At 41.1% G+C, this 16310-nt stretch overlaps 2 protein-coding genes across 5 annotated transcripts in view; one reads left to right on the forward strand and one right to left on the reverse strand.

Moving 5' to 3' along the window:
• LOC140739991 (signal-transducing adaptor protein 1-like) overlaps positions 1-7359 on the forward strand; it is a 39758-nt gene extending 32399 nt beyond the window's left edge. For both annotated transcript variants that reach the window (XM_073068739.1, XM_073068740.1), the window contains 2 exons: positions 2825-2914; positions 5378-7359. In XM_073068739.1, coding sequence (XP_072924840.1) covers positions 2825-2914; positions 5378-5436 — 149 coding nt within the window. In that variant the 3' untranslated portion in view covers positions 5437-7359. The remainder of the gene's footprint in view (positions 1-2824; positions 2915-5377) is intronic.
• The window catches only part of fsd1 (fibronectin type III and SPRY domain containing 1), a 73041-nt gene that overhangs the window by 825 nt on the left and 55906 nt on the right, over positions 1-16310 (reverse strand). The window lies entirely within an intron of this gene.

The raw sequence follows: 16310 nt of genomic DNA on the forward strand, positions 1-16310 counted from the left end.
TGTGCCCGCAATGCTGCTGAAAATAACATTAGAGATGAATCAGTTAATATGTAAATTATATAACACATTGGAGGTGGGAAAATGGTTGTTTTTCTGCTAGTCAGGAATCTTCTTGGAGACTTTTTGTTAATTTTGGCCTAGGGATAATAGTGTGGGAGTGGGTCAAGTCAAATCAAGTCAACTTTTATTCTCATTTCAACCATAACTGCTGGTACAGTGCATAGTAAAAATGAGACAATGTTTTTCAGGACCATGGTTTACATGACACAGTACAAAAAACTGGACTGAACTACGTAATAAAAAAAAACACAGAGAAAGCTATACTAGACTACAGACCTACACTGGACTGCATAAAGTGCACAAAAACAGTGTGGGTGGCAACCATACAGTGAAATAAATGCCCAGGGACTGTAGGAGCATTTAAGGTTTGCATTATTCGGCTTCAGCCAGGATTTCTCCTTTTGATTGTTGCTCTTTGAACTCTGTGGAAAATAACTTTTGAGAATGGATTAAGCATTGATTTATCCCACGTAGACCAAAGAGACTAGGGCCAAGCTCTAGCACGTAAAACACACAACACAGGAACACAGCCTGCAACCCACCATATCTCTGCAACTATATTGCCAAACTGATTACGGTAATCACATTGAATGCACGCGGTCTGATTCCTCCATTCCCTGCCTGGTTGTGTCTAAATGCCTTTTAAAATGTTGCTTTTGGATCTGTTTCTACTGCATCCTCTGGCACTGTATTCCAGGCACATACTCTGTAAACGAGAAGCAACAAACTTTCCTCACACTTCTTTGAACTTGCATCCTCTTGCCTTAAACCTATGGCCTCTAGTATTTGACATTTAAAACCTATCTATCCCTCATAATCGTACAAACTTCTATTGGGTCACCCTCAGCTCAGATGCTCTGGAGGAAATTACAGCCCAAGTTTGTCCAACCTCTCCCTAAAGCTGAAAACATTTATGTCTGGGCAACATGACGGTAAACTTCTTGAAAATGACTCCTCTTCAACTGATTTTCTGTGAGATGTACTTTAGTCTTTGATCCTGCTATATTAGATGATGAGCTGGATTTAGCTATTTAATTGGCAGAGGACTAACAATATTGCCTTTTTGATTTGCTTTTCGTTTGCAATGGGATTTAGATGGGCCTGAATTTTGGGATCTGCCCGTTGACTTAAATAATTCAGTTTTCGATGCTGGTATATGGAGATTAAGGGTTCCTTTAATGTGGTATGACAAGGCTGGTAAAAGTGCAGATAGAATTCTTATCTCTGTAAACAGAAATGAGATGCATGAAACTTTGGACTGCAAAAAAAGTTGATAATTAGAGGGGAGATTTAAGGCTAAAACAAAAGTGCTTTCGGGAGACATTTTACTTAAGAGCTAGATTGTTTTGAGAGGACGGAGGATGTTAGTGAAGTTGCACCTGGAATATTGTGTACAGGTCTGGTTATACTTATTAGGGCTGATGTCATTAAACTGGAAAGAGTGGGAAAGTAGGTAAGGACATGTTCAGCACGGCTTTGTGGGTCAAGGGACCTGTATTGTGCTGTAGGTTTTCTATGTTTCTAGAAGTATAAAGGAACTCCAGTCTGAGTTGTGGGGCGAGGCTGGCAGGCTCATGACCTTCATGGGACTCATGACCTTTGTGAATGGCAACAATTTCATGCCGAGGACACTGTGTATATAGAATGAGCTTCTAGAGGAAGTTGTTGAGGCAGGTAATATTAAAAAAATTAAGTCACTTGGACAGGTACGTGGATAGGAAAGGTTTCGAGATACTTTTCCCACTACACACGGGGACAATTTATGACAGCCAATTAATGTAGCAACCCACTCGTCCTTGAGATGCGGAGCGAAAGCAGTCATACAAACTCCATACAGAACTGGTGTCATGAGTGAAACCTAGGTCTCTGACACCGCAACGCAGCAGTTCTGACAACTTTTCCACTGTGTCACACTACTCTGAGGATGGGTTAGTCCACGATAGCTAAAACTGGGAATAAAATAAAACTCTGGCACTCAGCATTTTTGTTGTGCTAAACCTGAAGTAATTTTTCAGACTATTGGATTTCAAGATGAGCCAAGTGGCAAACCACCGGCATTTCTGAACGATAGGTATAGTGGATTATCGGAGTTTCATTGCATGTTCGGGCAAACTGGAAACAGTGAACTTGACTTTCATCTTTTCATCCTGTAACTAAATGGGATTAGTTGTGATCTAGGCCATTGACGAGCATTTTGATGGCTTTGGGCTTGTACTTGCTGGAGTTTTAAAAAATGAGAGGGGATCTTATTGAAATCTATTGACTACTGAAAGGCCTAGGATGTGGAGTGGATGTTTCCTGTAGTGGGAGTCTAGGGCCAGAGCGCACAGCCTTAGAATAGAAGGACAACACTTCTGAACAGAGAGGATTAATTTCTTTAATTAGAGGGTGGTGAATCTTGTGAAATTCATTGTCACTTTTGGCTGTGGAGGTCAAGTCAGTGGGTCCATTTAAAGTAGCGATTGGTAGGCTCTTGCTTAATAAGGGCATCAGAGGTTACAGAGAGAAGGCAGGAGAATGAGGTAACAAGGGAAAATAACAGCCATGATGGGTTGGCAGAATAGACTTGATAGGTCAAATAGTGCAATTCCATTCTTATCCTAAAATCTTATTAAAATTTCAGGAGCAGTGGAGCAAGTAACAACAAAGGAAAAATAAAAAAAATATTCAGAGTCACTTGTAGATACATGTACATGAAATGAAAAGAGTCACTGACTGCTTGGAGGTGCCATTTTCCTAAAACTTTCATTTTGTTTCTTTGAAGGAATACCCAAAGAATCACCGCCAGCACAATCAAAAACTCAGCAACTAACAACCCCCTCTCAGTCTCGCACTCTTTCAGCACTATCACAGGGTAAGTAGAAAGGCTAGGTAACTTGAAGATACTGGAAAACAATATTTATTATCAGACTGCTGACATCTGACCAAGACCTACTAATGTGGCAAGTGTGCAGATTTTTTCCTGCTAGGGATATATGCTGTAGAATCTGAGCATGAAGTTAATAGATCCCTCAAGACATTCTGTCCAATAAGTTAAATTGATGGCAGTGTCTGGAAGACTATTGACCTCCCATTTCACCTGACAAAGATGATTAAATTTACAAAAGCCGATTTTCCTGCTGCACAGGCATTGCAGACTTTGTTTGGATGGTAGTTATAGAAACACAAATCAAATGTGCTATTGTTATAGATGGCACAATAGCACAGGTGGTAGAGTGGTTGCCTTGCATCTCCAGCGAGCCAGGTTCAGTCCCAAGTCAGAGTGCTGTCTGCATGGAGTGTGAAAAGTTCTCCCTGAGACTACGTGGGGTTCCTCCAGGTGCGCTGGTTTAATACGACACCACAAGATGTGTGAGCTGGCATAGTGACCACTGTAAATGGCCAAATAAGTGCAGTGGTAGAATGTGAAGAATTCATTTAATCGTTGTAAATGTGGGCTTGCTACCATAGATTTGGTGGGTCAAAGGATCAGCTTCGGTGCAGTAAGATCCAGCGAGTTTGCAGATATTGCAGTGCACACCTCCAACATCCTTGGAAGTCATCATTATTACCACTTGTACCACATGACATCCTGCCCTCCAGCACTTTGTGCATTGTCTCTTGTGATGTTGAGACTAGAAGACTGAAATTATTTTTACTATTTTTTTATATATATCAGAGGCCCTTGGTACCAATCTGGTTTTCTCTGAACAGGTTGTAATTTGCATACACTTGAAAGTCAAATTTATTGCCATTGGTGGATGCAGGTACAATGAGATCATTTAAGAGATGTTTGGGCAGGTACATGGAATAGAGGGGTATGGTCCAGCTGTGGATAGATAGGACTAGGTAGAAAAACATTCAGCACGATATAGATGGGTCGAAGGGTCTGTTTCTATGCTGTGCAGTGCTCTAAGTACACAGGTGCTCAGGTACAATGAAAAGCTTACTTGCAGTAGCATCACAGTCCATTAGAGATGCAAAATTCACAAGAAACATCAATTAAACCATACAGGAAAGAATGCAAATAGAACAGCAAAAAAAAGTTCATAGCAGTGCAGAGTAATCAGTGTTGCTATACTAAAGCAGCGATTCAAGTTGTTCAGATTGGTTCAAGAATTCAATCTGGTGGTGTGAGCTATATCCTGCTTGAATGATAGCTGCAAGATAGTGATCTTTGATAAGTGTAGCCTTCTTGAGGCAGAGCCTTGTGAAGGTATTTCTGATGTTGAGGAGGGATGTGCTGTGATGTATTGGCCCTTCCCCAAAAGGTGCTGGTTGTGTTGTTGGAGGGCAATTACCCCTACCCCAGGATATCACTGCAGCACTTTCCTAGGCCCAGCCATCTTCAGCTGCTTCAACAATTACCTTCCTCACACACAGTCGGAAGTGGGGACAAACACTGACAATTGAGAAATTTTAAATCATCAACAATGGAAGCAGTCCGTGCTTGTAAGCTGTGAGACCTAGACAATACTTGGGCATGGGCTGACAAATGGCAAGTCCCATTCACATCACAAAACTGCTAGAAAATTACCTTCTCTAGCAACAGAGATAATCATGACCTTGACATACCATGGCATAATTGCCTGTAACCAGTACAATCAATATCCTGAGGGTAACCATGGACTAGAAATTCAACTGGACTAGCCATGTAAATATTGAAGCTATGAGCAGCTTAGAGACTATAAGAAACTTGCCTTTGCACACTCCTTCCATCATCCACAAGGCTCAATTTAAGTGTATTGAAATATTCTCTACTTGACAATGCCAACAACTCTCAAGAAGCTAGTCACCATCCAGATAATACAGCCTGCTTTTCCTGCACCACTTGATACATCAGATGTGCCTTCCATAAAATACAGTGCTATTGTTTGCCCAGATTAATCCAAAACTCTCAAACCTAAATGAACAAGGGAAATGAACTGCCACCTACAGGTTTCCCTTCAAGTTGCACGCCATTCTGGCTTGGAGGTGCTTGTTGGCCCTTATTCAGTGAAGAGCTAAAATGTCAGCACTGCCTACCCAACAGCATTGTGGGAAGATTGTCATCAGAAGAGTGTTGCAGTTCACACTGCTCACTCACCAGCATCTTTCTGAGGACAATTAGATTTTTCAATAAACACTGGCCTTGCCTACAATGCCTGGATGCCAAAAAGAATTAAAAAAAAAGATTTTTAAAATGCAATGCATTCATATTTCAAAGAGCATATTTACTAAGTAGTCTTAAACAGAGTGTCCATTCCTTAATACTATATCAATATGTTTCATTGTTGTGCATAATCTTTTAAGGGAGAAAATTACAGGACTAACTATTTTTAACCATTTTCCCCATTAGCTATTAATGCGGAGCTGAATTTAAAGTTGATGCAGAGAAGGGCAGCAATGTACGACTGAGAGACTTCCTGCTGAGATCCATGTTTATTTGTCAACCTGTGGAACATCGGTGAAGACTGGAATTGGAGTGATACTTGTGACATGCCCGAGCATGTTGCATTTGACTTTCAAAAACTGTCCTTCTCACTCAACAACACTAAGCCTCTTCACAAAAGCTACATTTTAAATCTTGATCCTGATGATGTACATGGTTTGATTGCTATTTTCATTGCACTTCTAGTTCAAAGATGGTTATGAATAATAATTTAGATGAGAACCATTACATATTAAAGCAAAAAATGTGAAGTGTAGTGAAATTACTCTAGGGGGGGTGCTCAGTTAAACAGAGAATTTCTAAGACTTGCCAAATGAAGAATGGGACTTGTGATCCCATGAGCTGTCAACTCCATCGTTGAAATCCCAGCCTTACTCCAATATCTAAAACATCCAAATTGTATTAGTTGGTGGTTGGGACTGCACTGATACAAAATATTGGAAACAATCAAGGAAATTGGTAAAAATCTACTACCTTTTCTATTAATCAATTAATGGTCTACAATAACCTGACAGAAATTTTTGTTTGTAAAGTGCCAATCAATTTAATGTACTTTAATGTACCATAGTGTTACAAGTGATGTTGACTAGCCTTTGGTATTTTGAACAAAGGAACAAAAATATGCTACAAACGTTGAGTTTTTAAAAGTGAAAAGCAATTTCCAATGCAATTGAATATTGGGAGCATAGTTAGAATTGGGGATGAAGACATAGGCATTTGACTGCTTTTCTTGAAACAGCAGAACTCAATATTGAACTATCCAACCTGGACTGTAAAAAGCAGGAGAGGAAGATCTTAAATTAAGAAATCAAGTTTATTTTCTTCATAAAAATATTACTACACACATGACCAGGTCTCTAAATTATTTTTTTTACTGCCTATTAGTTTAAGATAGATCTATTCCCTCAGGAATGGGATTGAATTGCCATTAAAATAGGTTAATAATCCTTACATGGAGCACATCTATTCAAGAAATATGTGGGTCCTGGAATGTGGAGGAAGGAAATCTAGCTTTGGCACAAAAAATGTCAAAATTGGTATTCTGAAGTCTTGCTCAATAGGTTTTTTTGCATGGCTGAGGAGAATGTGAAAGGTTAGTGCAACTGGAAGGAAATTTGAAGACCATTCCCTTAGGAGAGGAAAGTGAATTAAGAATACATGAGAATCAAATGTTCTTTGTAAGCTGCTTTCAGTATTCTTCATAGATCAAATGTTTTTGAATTCCTTTTGTATAATGTATTGGCAACTCAAAATACAAGTTGTATAAAGGAGAAAAGATCAGATTTAAAAATGGGCAAGTCTTAAAAGATTGAGCTCCACCACTAGAGTGCAGCCTTCTCTTTTTAAATACTGTGGTACCCTGTTTGAATCAGTCGTCTAAACATATTTCAGGTAACATGAGCTTTATAAGAAAGCTGTACAGAGTAACCAGCAATGCTGTGTGATAGATCTGAAGGGACTGGGTAAACATTATGCTCTTGTATAACTTTGATATTAGAATATTAGTGATTTATTCACCTATTAATATACTTTGAAATAATCTGTTTGTAACTGTATTATTTCTATGAATAGTCTCCACATGGTCAGAGTTTAATCAAAGGGAGAGAAGTTCCCTTGCATTCCTGTTAAATATGGGGTGTGGGTGGGATTGAGCCATACGAATAATTAATACTGGCCAAAAGACAGAACTTCAGGCTGCTGTGGCATGATTCTACTTCAGATGTTCTTTTAAAAACAACAATAGTAATGCTATTAAAGCAATTACTGGATATGTATTGGTTATACCAATTAATGTAATTATTTAATTGCAAGCATATTATTTGTTTTGTAAGAAAATAAAGTCTTCTGAAATAATACGGAATTAAAAAAATATATTATACTTTGATGTATATGAGCTATTATCTTTATTGGTTAACGGGGGGATAGGAACCAGAGCACCAAATCAGAAAGTGGAGGGGAAGAGAGGAAGATAGATGTCAGGGTCAGGAAAAACAGCCAGGAGCAAAGTAATAGCTACGGTGGGGCGGATAGTTTGAAGTGTGTGTATTTTATTGCTTGGAGTATTATAGGTAAAGGTGATGAACTTAGAGAACAGATCAGTCCATGCAACTATGATGTTGTGGCCATTACAGAGACTTGCTTGAGAGAGTGACAAGAATAGGTGCTTAGTATCCCAGGATTTCAATATTTTAGAAAAGATAGAGTGGGAGGTAAAAGTGAGGCAGGTGTCCCATTAATTAAGTAATGCATTCAAAGCGAACGTAATAGAGGGCTCGTCCATTGGGTCTCTGGGTAGAACTCAAAAACAGCAAGGCTGGAATCACTCTGTGATAGTGTGTACTTCAGACACTGCACCCCCCCCCCCCACCCCCCGGCCCTCCAGTAGCCACCAGGACATTGAGGAACAGGTATGCAGGCAGATTAAGGAAAGGTTTAAAAGCAATCGGGTTGTTGTCATTGAGGACTTCAGCTTCCCTAATATAAACTGGGACCTTAGTTTAAGTGGTTTAGATGGGGCAGAATCTGTTAAGTACATCCAAGAGGGTTTCTTTAAATCAATACATTGATAGTCCAACAAGAGGAGGGACTGTACTGGATCTGTTGTTGGGTAATGAACCTGGCCAGGTGACCAACCTTTCAGTGGGTGAACAGATGGGGAACAGTAACCACAACTCAAAGCTTTAAGATAGCTATTGATAAGGATAAATATGAACTTTGTGAGAGTACTGCATTGGAGCAGGGCAAATTACAAGAGCATTAGGCAGGAAGTAGGGAGAGTTAATTGGGAACAGTTGTTTTTGGACAAGTCAACATCCAACATGTGTAGGACGCACAGAGTATAGAACAGGTATGTTTCAGTCAGAAGAAAGGACAAGAATGGTGAGGTAAAAGGACCTTGGATGTCAAAAGAGGCAAATTTATTCAAGAAGAAAAAAATATATAAAGTTTAGGAACCTAGACTCATCAGAGACCTTGAGGATAATATTTTTTAAAAAAGCCAGAAAAGAACTCAAGGTATTTAGTAATGCCATGAAAAGTCACAAGATCACAAGACAAAGGAGCAGAAGTAGGCCATTCGGACCATCGAGTCTGCTCCATCACTCCACCATGAGCTAAACTATTCTCCCATCTAGTTCCAATTTCCGGAACCTGAAGTCTTTGACAAGGAGGATTAAAGAAAAATCCCAAGGCATTCAAGAGAAGGGGGATAACTAGGGAGAGGGTAGGACCACTCATGGATAAAGGGCGGAACACTTACTTGGATGTGGAAGATCGGAGTGAGATCCTTAATGAGTACTTTGCATTGCTATTTACCAAGGAGAAGGACATGGAGGACAGGGAGATCAGTGTTGATACCTTGGGCACTGAGGTAAAGGAGGAAGTAGTGTTGGCTCTCTTAAAGAGCATTAAGCTGGATATACCCCAGGTTATTGAGAGAATCAAAAGAAGAGATTGCTGGGGCCTTGATCAATATCATCATGTCCTCTCTAGCCACAGGTGAGTTCTTGGAGGTCTGGAGAATGGCTAATGTTGTTCCATTATTCAAGAAGAGAAACAGGAATAATCCTGGAAACTATATTCTGGTGAGTTTCATTTCAGTGATAGGGAAGTTACTTAAGAGAATTCTTAGAGATAAGATTTATGAACATTTGGAAAACCATTGCCTAATTAGGGAAAGCCAGCATAGCTTTGTGTGGGACAAGTCATGCATTGATTGAGTTTTTTGACAAGGGTGATTGATGAAGTTAAAGCTGTGGATGTTGTCTATATGGATTTTAGTAATGCATTTGACAAGGTCCATCATGAGAGGCTCATCTAGAAGATTAAGATTTATGAGATCATGATGAATTGTCCGTTTGGATTCAGAACTGGCTTGCACATAATAAGAGTAGTGGCTGAGGGAACTTATTCAAGCTGGAGGTCTGTAGTTAGTGGTGTTCCACAGGGATCTGTGCTGAGAACTCTGCTGTTTGTAAATGACCTGGATGAAAATTTAGATGAGTGGGTTAGAAAGTTTGCGGATGATACCAAGATTGGTGGTGCTGTGGATGGCACAGAAGACTGGCAAAGGACACAATGGATATAGATCAGTTGCAGGTCTGAATGGAGAAATAGCAAATGGAGTTTAACCTGGGTGAGTGTGAAGTGTTGGACCTTGGAAGGTCAAATGTAAAGAGACAGTACACTGCTAAAGGCAAGATCCTTAACAGTGATGAGCGAAGGGATACTGGGGTCTCTGAAAGTGGGAACACAGGTTGATAGGGTGGTCAAAAAGGTATATGGCATGCTTGCCTTTATTAGTTGAGGCATTGAATTCAAGTCAGGATGTTGCAGCTTTATAAAACTTCAGTTAGGTCACACCTGGATTCACTTCTGGCTGCCCCATTATAGGAATAATATTGAGGCTTTGGAGAGGGTGAAAAAGAGGTTTAGCCAGGATTAGAGGATATGTGCTATAACAAGAGGTTGTCATTTTGCGTCCAGAGTGGTGGAGGCTCAGGGAGATCTGATTGAGATATATAAAATTATAATAGGCATAGATAGAGTAGACTGGGGTTCCCAGCCTTTTTTATCCCATGGACCCCTACTATTAGCCGTGGGGTCTGTGGACCCCGGGTTAGGAAGCCCCTGGAGTAGACAAACTTTTTCCAGGAGTTGAAATGTCTAGTACTACATTTAAGGTGAGAGGACATAATTGCAAAAGAGATGAGGGGCAAGTTTTTGGGTGCCTGGGATTGTAGTAGATAAATAATTAGGGACTTCTAAGAGATGTTTAGATAGGAACATGAACATGAGGAAAATGGAAGGATATGGTTATTATGTCAGTGGAAGAGGTAAGTTAGCCATTTGATTGCTAATTTAATTGGTTTGGCACAACACTCTGGGCCGAAAAGCCTTTTCCTGTGCTGTGCTGTTCTACGTTCTGTTAGCTCAGCATAGGTTCATGGTCAAACAGGTAATTAGAAATGCTTTCAGCCTGTCCTTACTCATAGTCAAACCTTTGGGAGAGTAAAAGTTGGGGAAACAAAAGGGCAACTCTTGCCAGGATGCATGCCTGAGGCAGAACCTCAACGGTATATCACTGGATAGAAGTGCACCACATTTGTTACGCTTTACTCAAACATCATTTGGTGTAATTACTGTCTCACTAGTCCCTTCTCAGTCTGTTCTGTAACGTGCCTTCTCCCAATTCACCTTGTGTGATTTTTATATCATAACATTGCAACAACATAATCAAAGGCCCTAACCATCCCGGACATTCTCTCTCCTTAAGCAGATGCAGGAAATCCAAGCAACACACACACAAAATGCTAGAGGGACTCAGCAGGCCAGGCAACATCTATGGAAAAAGTACAGTCGGTGTTTCAGGCCGAGACCCTTCAGAAAGGCTGGAGGAAAAAAAGATGAGGAGTAGATTGAAAAGGTGGGGAGAGGGGAGAGAGAAACACAAGGTGATAGGTGAAACAGGGAGGGGGAGGAATGAAGTAAAGAGCTGGGAGGTTGATTGGTGAAAGAGATTCAGGGCTAGAGATGGGGAAATCTGATAGGAGAGGACAGAACGCCCTGGAAGAAAGAAAAGGGGGGAGGAGCACCAGAGGGAGGCAATGGGCAGACAAGGAGATAAGGTGAGAGAAGGAAAAGGAGATGGGGAATGGTGAAGAGGTGGGATTATCGGAAGTTCGAGAAATCGATGTTCATGCCATCAGGTTGGAGGCTAGCCAGACAGAATACAAGGTGTGGATCCTCCAACCTGAGTGTGGCCTCCTTGCGACAGTAGGGGAGGCCATGGATTGACATATCGGAATGGGAAGTGGAATTAAAATAGGTGGACACTGGGAGATCCCGATTCTTCTAGCGGATAGAATGTTGGTGCTCAGTGAAGAGGACTCCCAATCTATGTTGGGTCTCACTAATATACAGGAGGCCACGTTGGGAACACTAGACATGGTATATGACCCAAACAGACTCACAGGTGAAGTGTCACCTCACCTAGAAGGACTGTTTGGGGTCCAGAATGGCAGTGAGGGAGGTGGTGTAGGGGCAGGTGTAGCATTTGTTCCGCTTGCAAGAATAAGTGCCGAGAGGGAAATCAGTAGTGAGGAACGAATGGAAAAGGGAGTTACAGAGATCCCTGCAGAAAGCAGGAAGTGTGGGGGAAGGGGTTGGGAGGGAAAGATGTGCTTGGTGGAGGGATCCCGTTGGAGGTGGTGGAAGTTTCGGTAAATCATGCTGTGCTGGATGCGAAGGCTGGTGTGGTGATAGGTGAGGACAAGATAAACCCTATCCCTGATAGGGTAGTGGGAGGATGGGGTAAGAGCAGATGTGCATGAAATGGAAGAGATGCAGTTGAGGGCAGCAATGATGGTGGAGGAAGGAAAGCCCCTTTCTTTGAAAAAGGAGGACATCTCCTTCGTTCTGGGGTGAAAAGCCTCATCCTGAGAGCAGATGTGGCAGAGACAGAGGATTTGAGAGATGGGGATGGCATTTTTACAAGTATCAGGATGGGATGAGGTATAGTCCAGGTAGCTGTGAGTCCATGGGTTTGTTATAGACATCAGTAGATAGCTGTCTCTAGAGACAGAGACAGTGAGATCAGGAAAGGGGAGGGAGGCTTTTTCTCCACTCCAGCTTCCAATCAGGCAGAGGATACATAAACCTGAAAGCATATACTGCCAAGCTTAAGGACAGCTTTTATTGATGTAAAAAGACTATCTTAGAATCGCCTAGTACAATAGAATACATTATTGACCTCATTCTGCTTTAAGACCATGCACCCTATTGTCTGCCAGCACTGAACTTTCTCAGCAACTCTAACACTTTGTCTGCATTCTGTTCTTGCAGTTCCCCTGTACTACCTCAAATACTCTGATTTGATGAAATTATCTGTATGGATGACACAAAAAAAAGTTTTTCCACTGTAGCTCAGTACATTTGACCAACATCAATCTCTAGCAATAGGTCAAAGGAAGCCAACCATGAAGTGGGATTAGATGTATAGTACTTGTCAAGATGCAGGTGTTTAAATTTTCATTAAGATTAGTTCTATTGTTTATCAGTATCATGGTATTTTTGCATTGACCAAATTCATCAGAGGTGAACTTCTAAAGCTAGTTGAATATTAGAGAGGCTGAAGGCCATTTATGGTTACAACTTCTCCCTGCATTTTTCATGGAGTTGTCCCATGGTGAAGATCATGTCCACTATGCCTCCGGCTGGGTGGAATCCACATGATATTTTGGAGAGCAGTTCCTTAGCCTCTGAGATGAAGCAAGTGAGTAAGATTCTGCCAATCACTTTATCCTTAGCAGACAAAACTGAGAACTATCTGCAGTTACCACAATTAGACTGTCTCTTTCTTGAAGATAATCATGATTTCCTGTGATCTCCTCTTCCCAGATGTGGGCAATGCCATTTGTGATGTGATCGAAAATCAGCTAAGATTTCAGACTGGTATGGTCTCCTTCTAAGGCATTGTAGTTTTTGAGTTCTGATGTGGCCTTTCCAACTTGTCAGTCAGGAGTGGTGGTAAATCTGACTGGTTGGACTGCAGTGGGATGAACTCAAGGGCCATGGATAGAGTCAGAGTGGAGGTTGTTTTTAAGTATTCCTTCCTTTGGTTCTAATCAGGGGTTCTTTGGCACTTGAGAAGCCCTTGCGTTTGGACCACAATAGATGCCAAAGAACCTCTGACTCTCAGTGCATTGTTGAGCCTTCAGTATTCTTTCTAGCTACCATTTTTTCCTTAGGCCGAGAGTTATCTGCCAGACCTCTGCCTTGAGGTGCTTGAAGAGCCCTTTTGTATCCCCCTCGAGTGAGGGTAGCACTTCCAATCCAGGAATACCTCAACTCTGTGGTGGATTAGCCTCCCGGATTCACTTGCCGTTTTTTAAAAAAACAAATCACGCTTGCTAGAGAAGCAAAAAAAAAAAATGGGGCAAATGATGGTTTGAGGAATTAAATAACAGATCTCATGTTTCACCTCTGGAACCTGACCACAGTGGACAGCAAATCATGTGCCACGTGCTTGTTGGCAAATCCATTGCTGTGTAGCAGATTTAATCCAAATGCTGGATCGTTTACTCTGGTGGGATGATTCAGCACAGAAGTATGTCCATAATGAATCTGGCACAGACTATTTGTAAAGAGGATAACACAGGTTGGAACCATTCCTCCCTGCAATGTGTCCTGCTATCAATGAAAACACATTCAAACTGTGGAAGAGCCTAGATTATCATTCTTTCACTTCAGTATATTAGAACCACCGCATATTTGCAATCTGGTGTGTGCAGGACAGAATAGTAGTAGGGGAGGGCCAATGTCTCAAAAACCAAAGGAATGCAAGTGGTGAAAACTGCCTCTGATAATTTTAAGACTATACCACAATGCTTTTGATACTTGCTATACATTATTTTGCAAAGAGTTGTGATTTGGGTGACTTACTGAGAGCTATCAGCATCTGCAACACAATTCCAGTAAAAGTCATGGAGTTTCTGGAGTTTTGTTTAGATACACTAACATCGCTGAGCACTTAACATCGACAAGAACAGAATGAATAAAAGAAAAATTATGGCTAAAAATGTTATAGGCATAGCAGAATTCTCCAAAATGGCTTTCTATTAGGCTGTGGGGTAAGTATCAGCTCTAACAATGATTGTGCTTTGAAAAATGTATTGTACTGCTAGGATATTAGTCCTGCTGGTGGGAAAATTGTATTTCCTTAAAGTGCAACAGCATGTGGTTCAACGCTTGGCAAAGAAATGTGTTTGCAGATTGACTATTAAATTATACTGTTGTTAAAAATATAGTACTACCCTTTAATGCCTAAATTACATAATAGAAGAGGCAGCCCGACTCCCTCCAAGAGAATGACATAAACAGACAATATGAATGGTAATTACAAGGACTTGGCAAAGTGTCAGGGTACTCCAGCTGCTTCCAAATCTCTGAAAGCCCTACTTATCTTGCCTTGCATCCTCCATTTGTATTTACTCATCCAGTAATTGGAAAATGACTAGCATTTACATAAAACAATAGAGTTCATGATCTCCTTTAATTTTAAAGCAAATCTTTTCTTCCCCTCTCTCCTAATACCTTCTGCAAGTAAACTAAAGATAGATTTCAGGATTTGATTTGCACTTCAGTAAAAAAAAATGACTGGAGATTTTGTTCACAAAACAACCTTGTGAATTAAAATGATGGTATATTCAGGTGTGGTTGACAGGCATTTAAAACTTATTCATCATCTTTTTAATGCAACTTTCCTTCAAACAGACATTTAAGACAAGGAAAAACACAAGTATATGGACACAAGACAAATCTTAGCTGGAGTCTTCCAAAGTGATTGAAAAAAATGTTAGAATGTAATTAAATTAATGAGGATGTCATTAAACTGGAAAGGGTGCAAAAAAGATTTATGATGTTGCCAAAACGGGGGTGGGGGGGGGAGTTTGAGTTTTAAGGAGAGGCTGTATAGGCTAGGAAATCCCCCCTCCCCCGAACCATAGGACGCTAGTCTGATCTTAGAGATTTATAAAATCATGAGGGGCAGAGGTAAAGGCAGTAACCATATTCTTTCTCCCATGGTAGGGGAGACCAAAACTAGTGGTCATAGGTTTAATGCGAGAGAATGATTTAAAAAGGCACCTGACAGGCAACAATTTTCTTCGTGGAAGGGTAGTGAGTATATTGAACAACATACTATGGAGAAGATCCTGAGAGGCAGGATTTATGAACATTTGGAGAGGCATAATATGATTAGGAATAGTCAGCATGGCTTTGTCAAAGGCAGGTCATGCCTTATGAGTTTTTTGTGGATGTGACTAAGCACATTGATGAAGGTAGAGCCATAGATGTAGTGTATATGGATTTCAGCAAGGCATTTGACAAGGTACCCCATGCAAGGCTTATTGAGAAAGTACAGAGATATGGGATCCAAGGAGACATTGCTTTGTGGATCTAGAACTGGCTTGCCCACAGAAGGCAAAGAGTGGTTGTAGACAGGTCATATTCTGCATGGAGGTTGGTGACCAGTGGTGTGCCTCAGGGATCTGTTCTGGGACCCCTACTCTTTGTGATTTTTATAAATGACCTGGATGAGGAAGTGGAGGGATGGGTTAGTAAATTTGCTGATGACATAAAGGTTGGGGGTGTTGTGGATAGTGTGGAGGGCTGTCAGAGGTTACAATGAGACATCGCTAGGATGCAAAACTGGGCTGAGAAGTGGCAGATGGAGTTCAACCTAGATAAGTGTGAGGTGGTTCATTTTGGTAGGTCAAATATGATGGCAGAATATGGTATTAATAGTAAGACTTTTGGCAGTGTGGAGGATCAGAGGGATCTTGGGGTCCGAGTCCATAGGACACTCAAAGCTGCTACGCAGGTTGACTCTGTGGTTAAGAAGGCATACGGTGCATTGGCCTTCATCAATCGTGGGATTGAGTTCAAGAGCCAAGAGGTAATGTTGCAGCTATATATGACCCTGGTCAGACCCCAATTGGAGTACTGTGCTCATTTCTGGTCGCATCACTATAGGAAGGATGTGGAAACATAGAAAGGGTGCAGAGGAGATTTACAAGGATATTGCCTGGATTGGGGAGCATGCCTTATGAGAATAGGTTGAGTGAACTCAGCCTTTTCTCCTTGGAGCAACAGAGGATGAGAGGTGACCTGATAGAGGAGTGCAAGATAATGAGAGGCATTGATCGTGTGGATAGTCAGAGGCTTTTCCCCAGGGCTGAAATGGCTAGTCTGAGAGGGCATAGTTTTAAGGTGCTTGGAAGTAGGTACAGAGGGGATGTCAGGAGTAAGTTTTTTTCTTACGCAGAGAGTGGTGAGTGTG

This window comes from Hemitrygon akajei, chromosome 16 (assembly GCF_048418815.1).
Source record: "Hemitrygon akajei chromosome 16, sHemAka1.3, whole genome shotgun sequence".
Lineage (NCBI taxonomy): Eukaryota > Metazoa > Chordata > Chondrichthyes > Myliobatiformes > Dasyatidae > Hemitrygon > Hemitrygon akajei.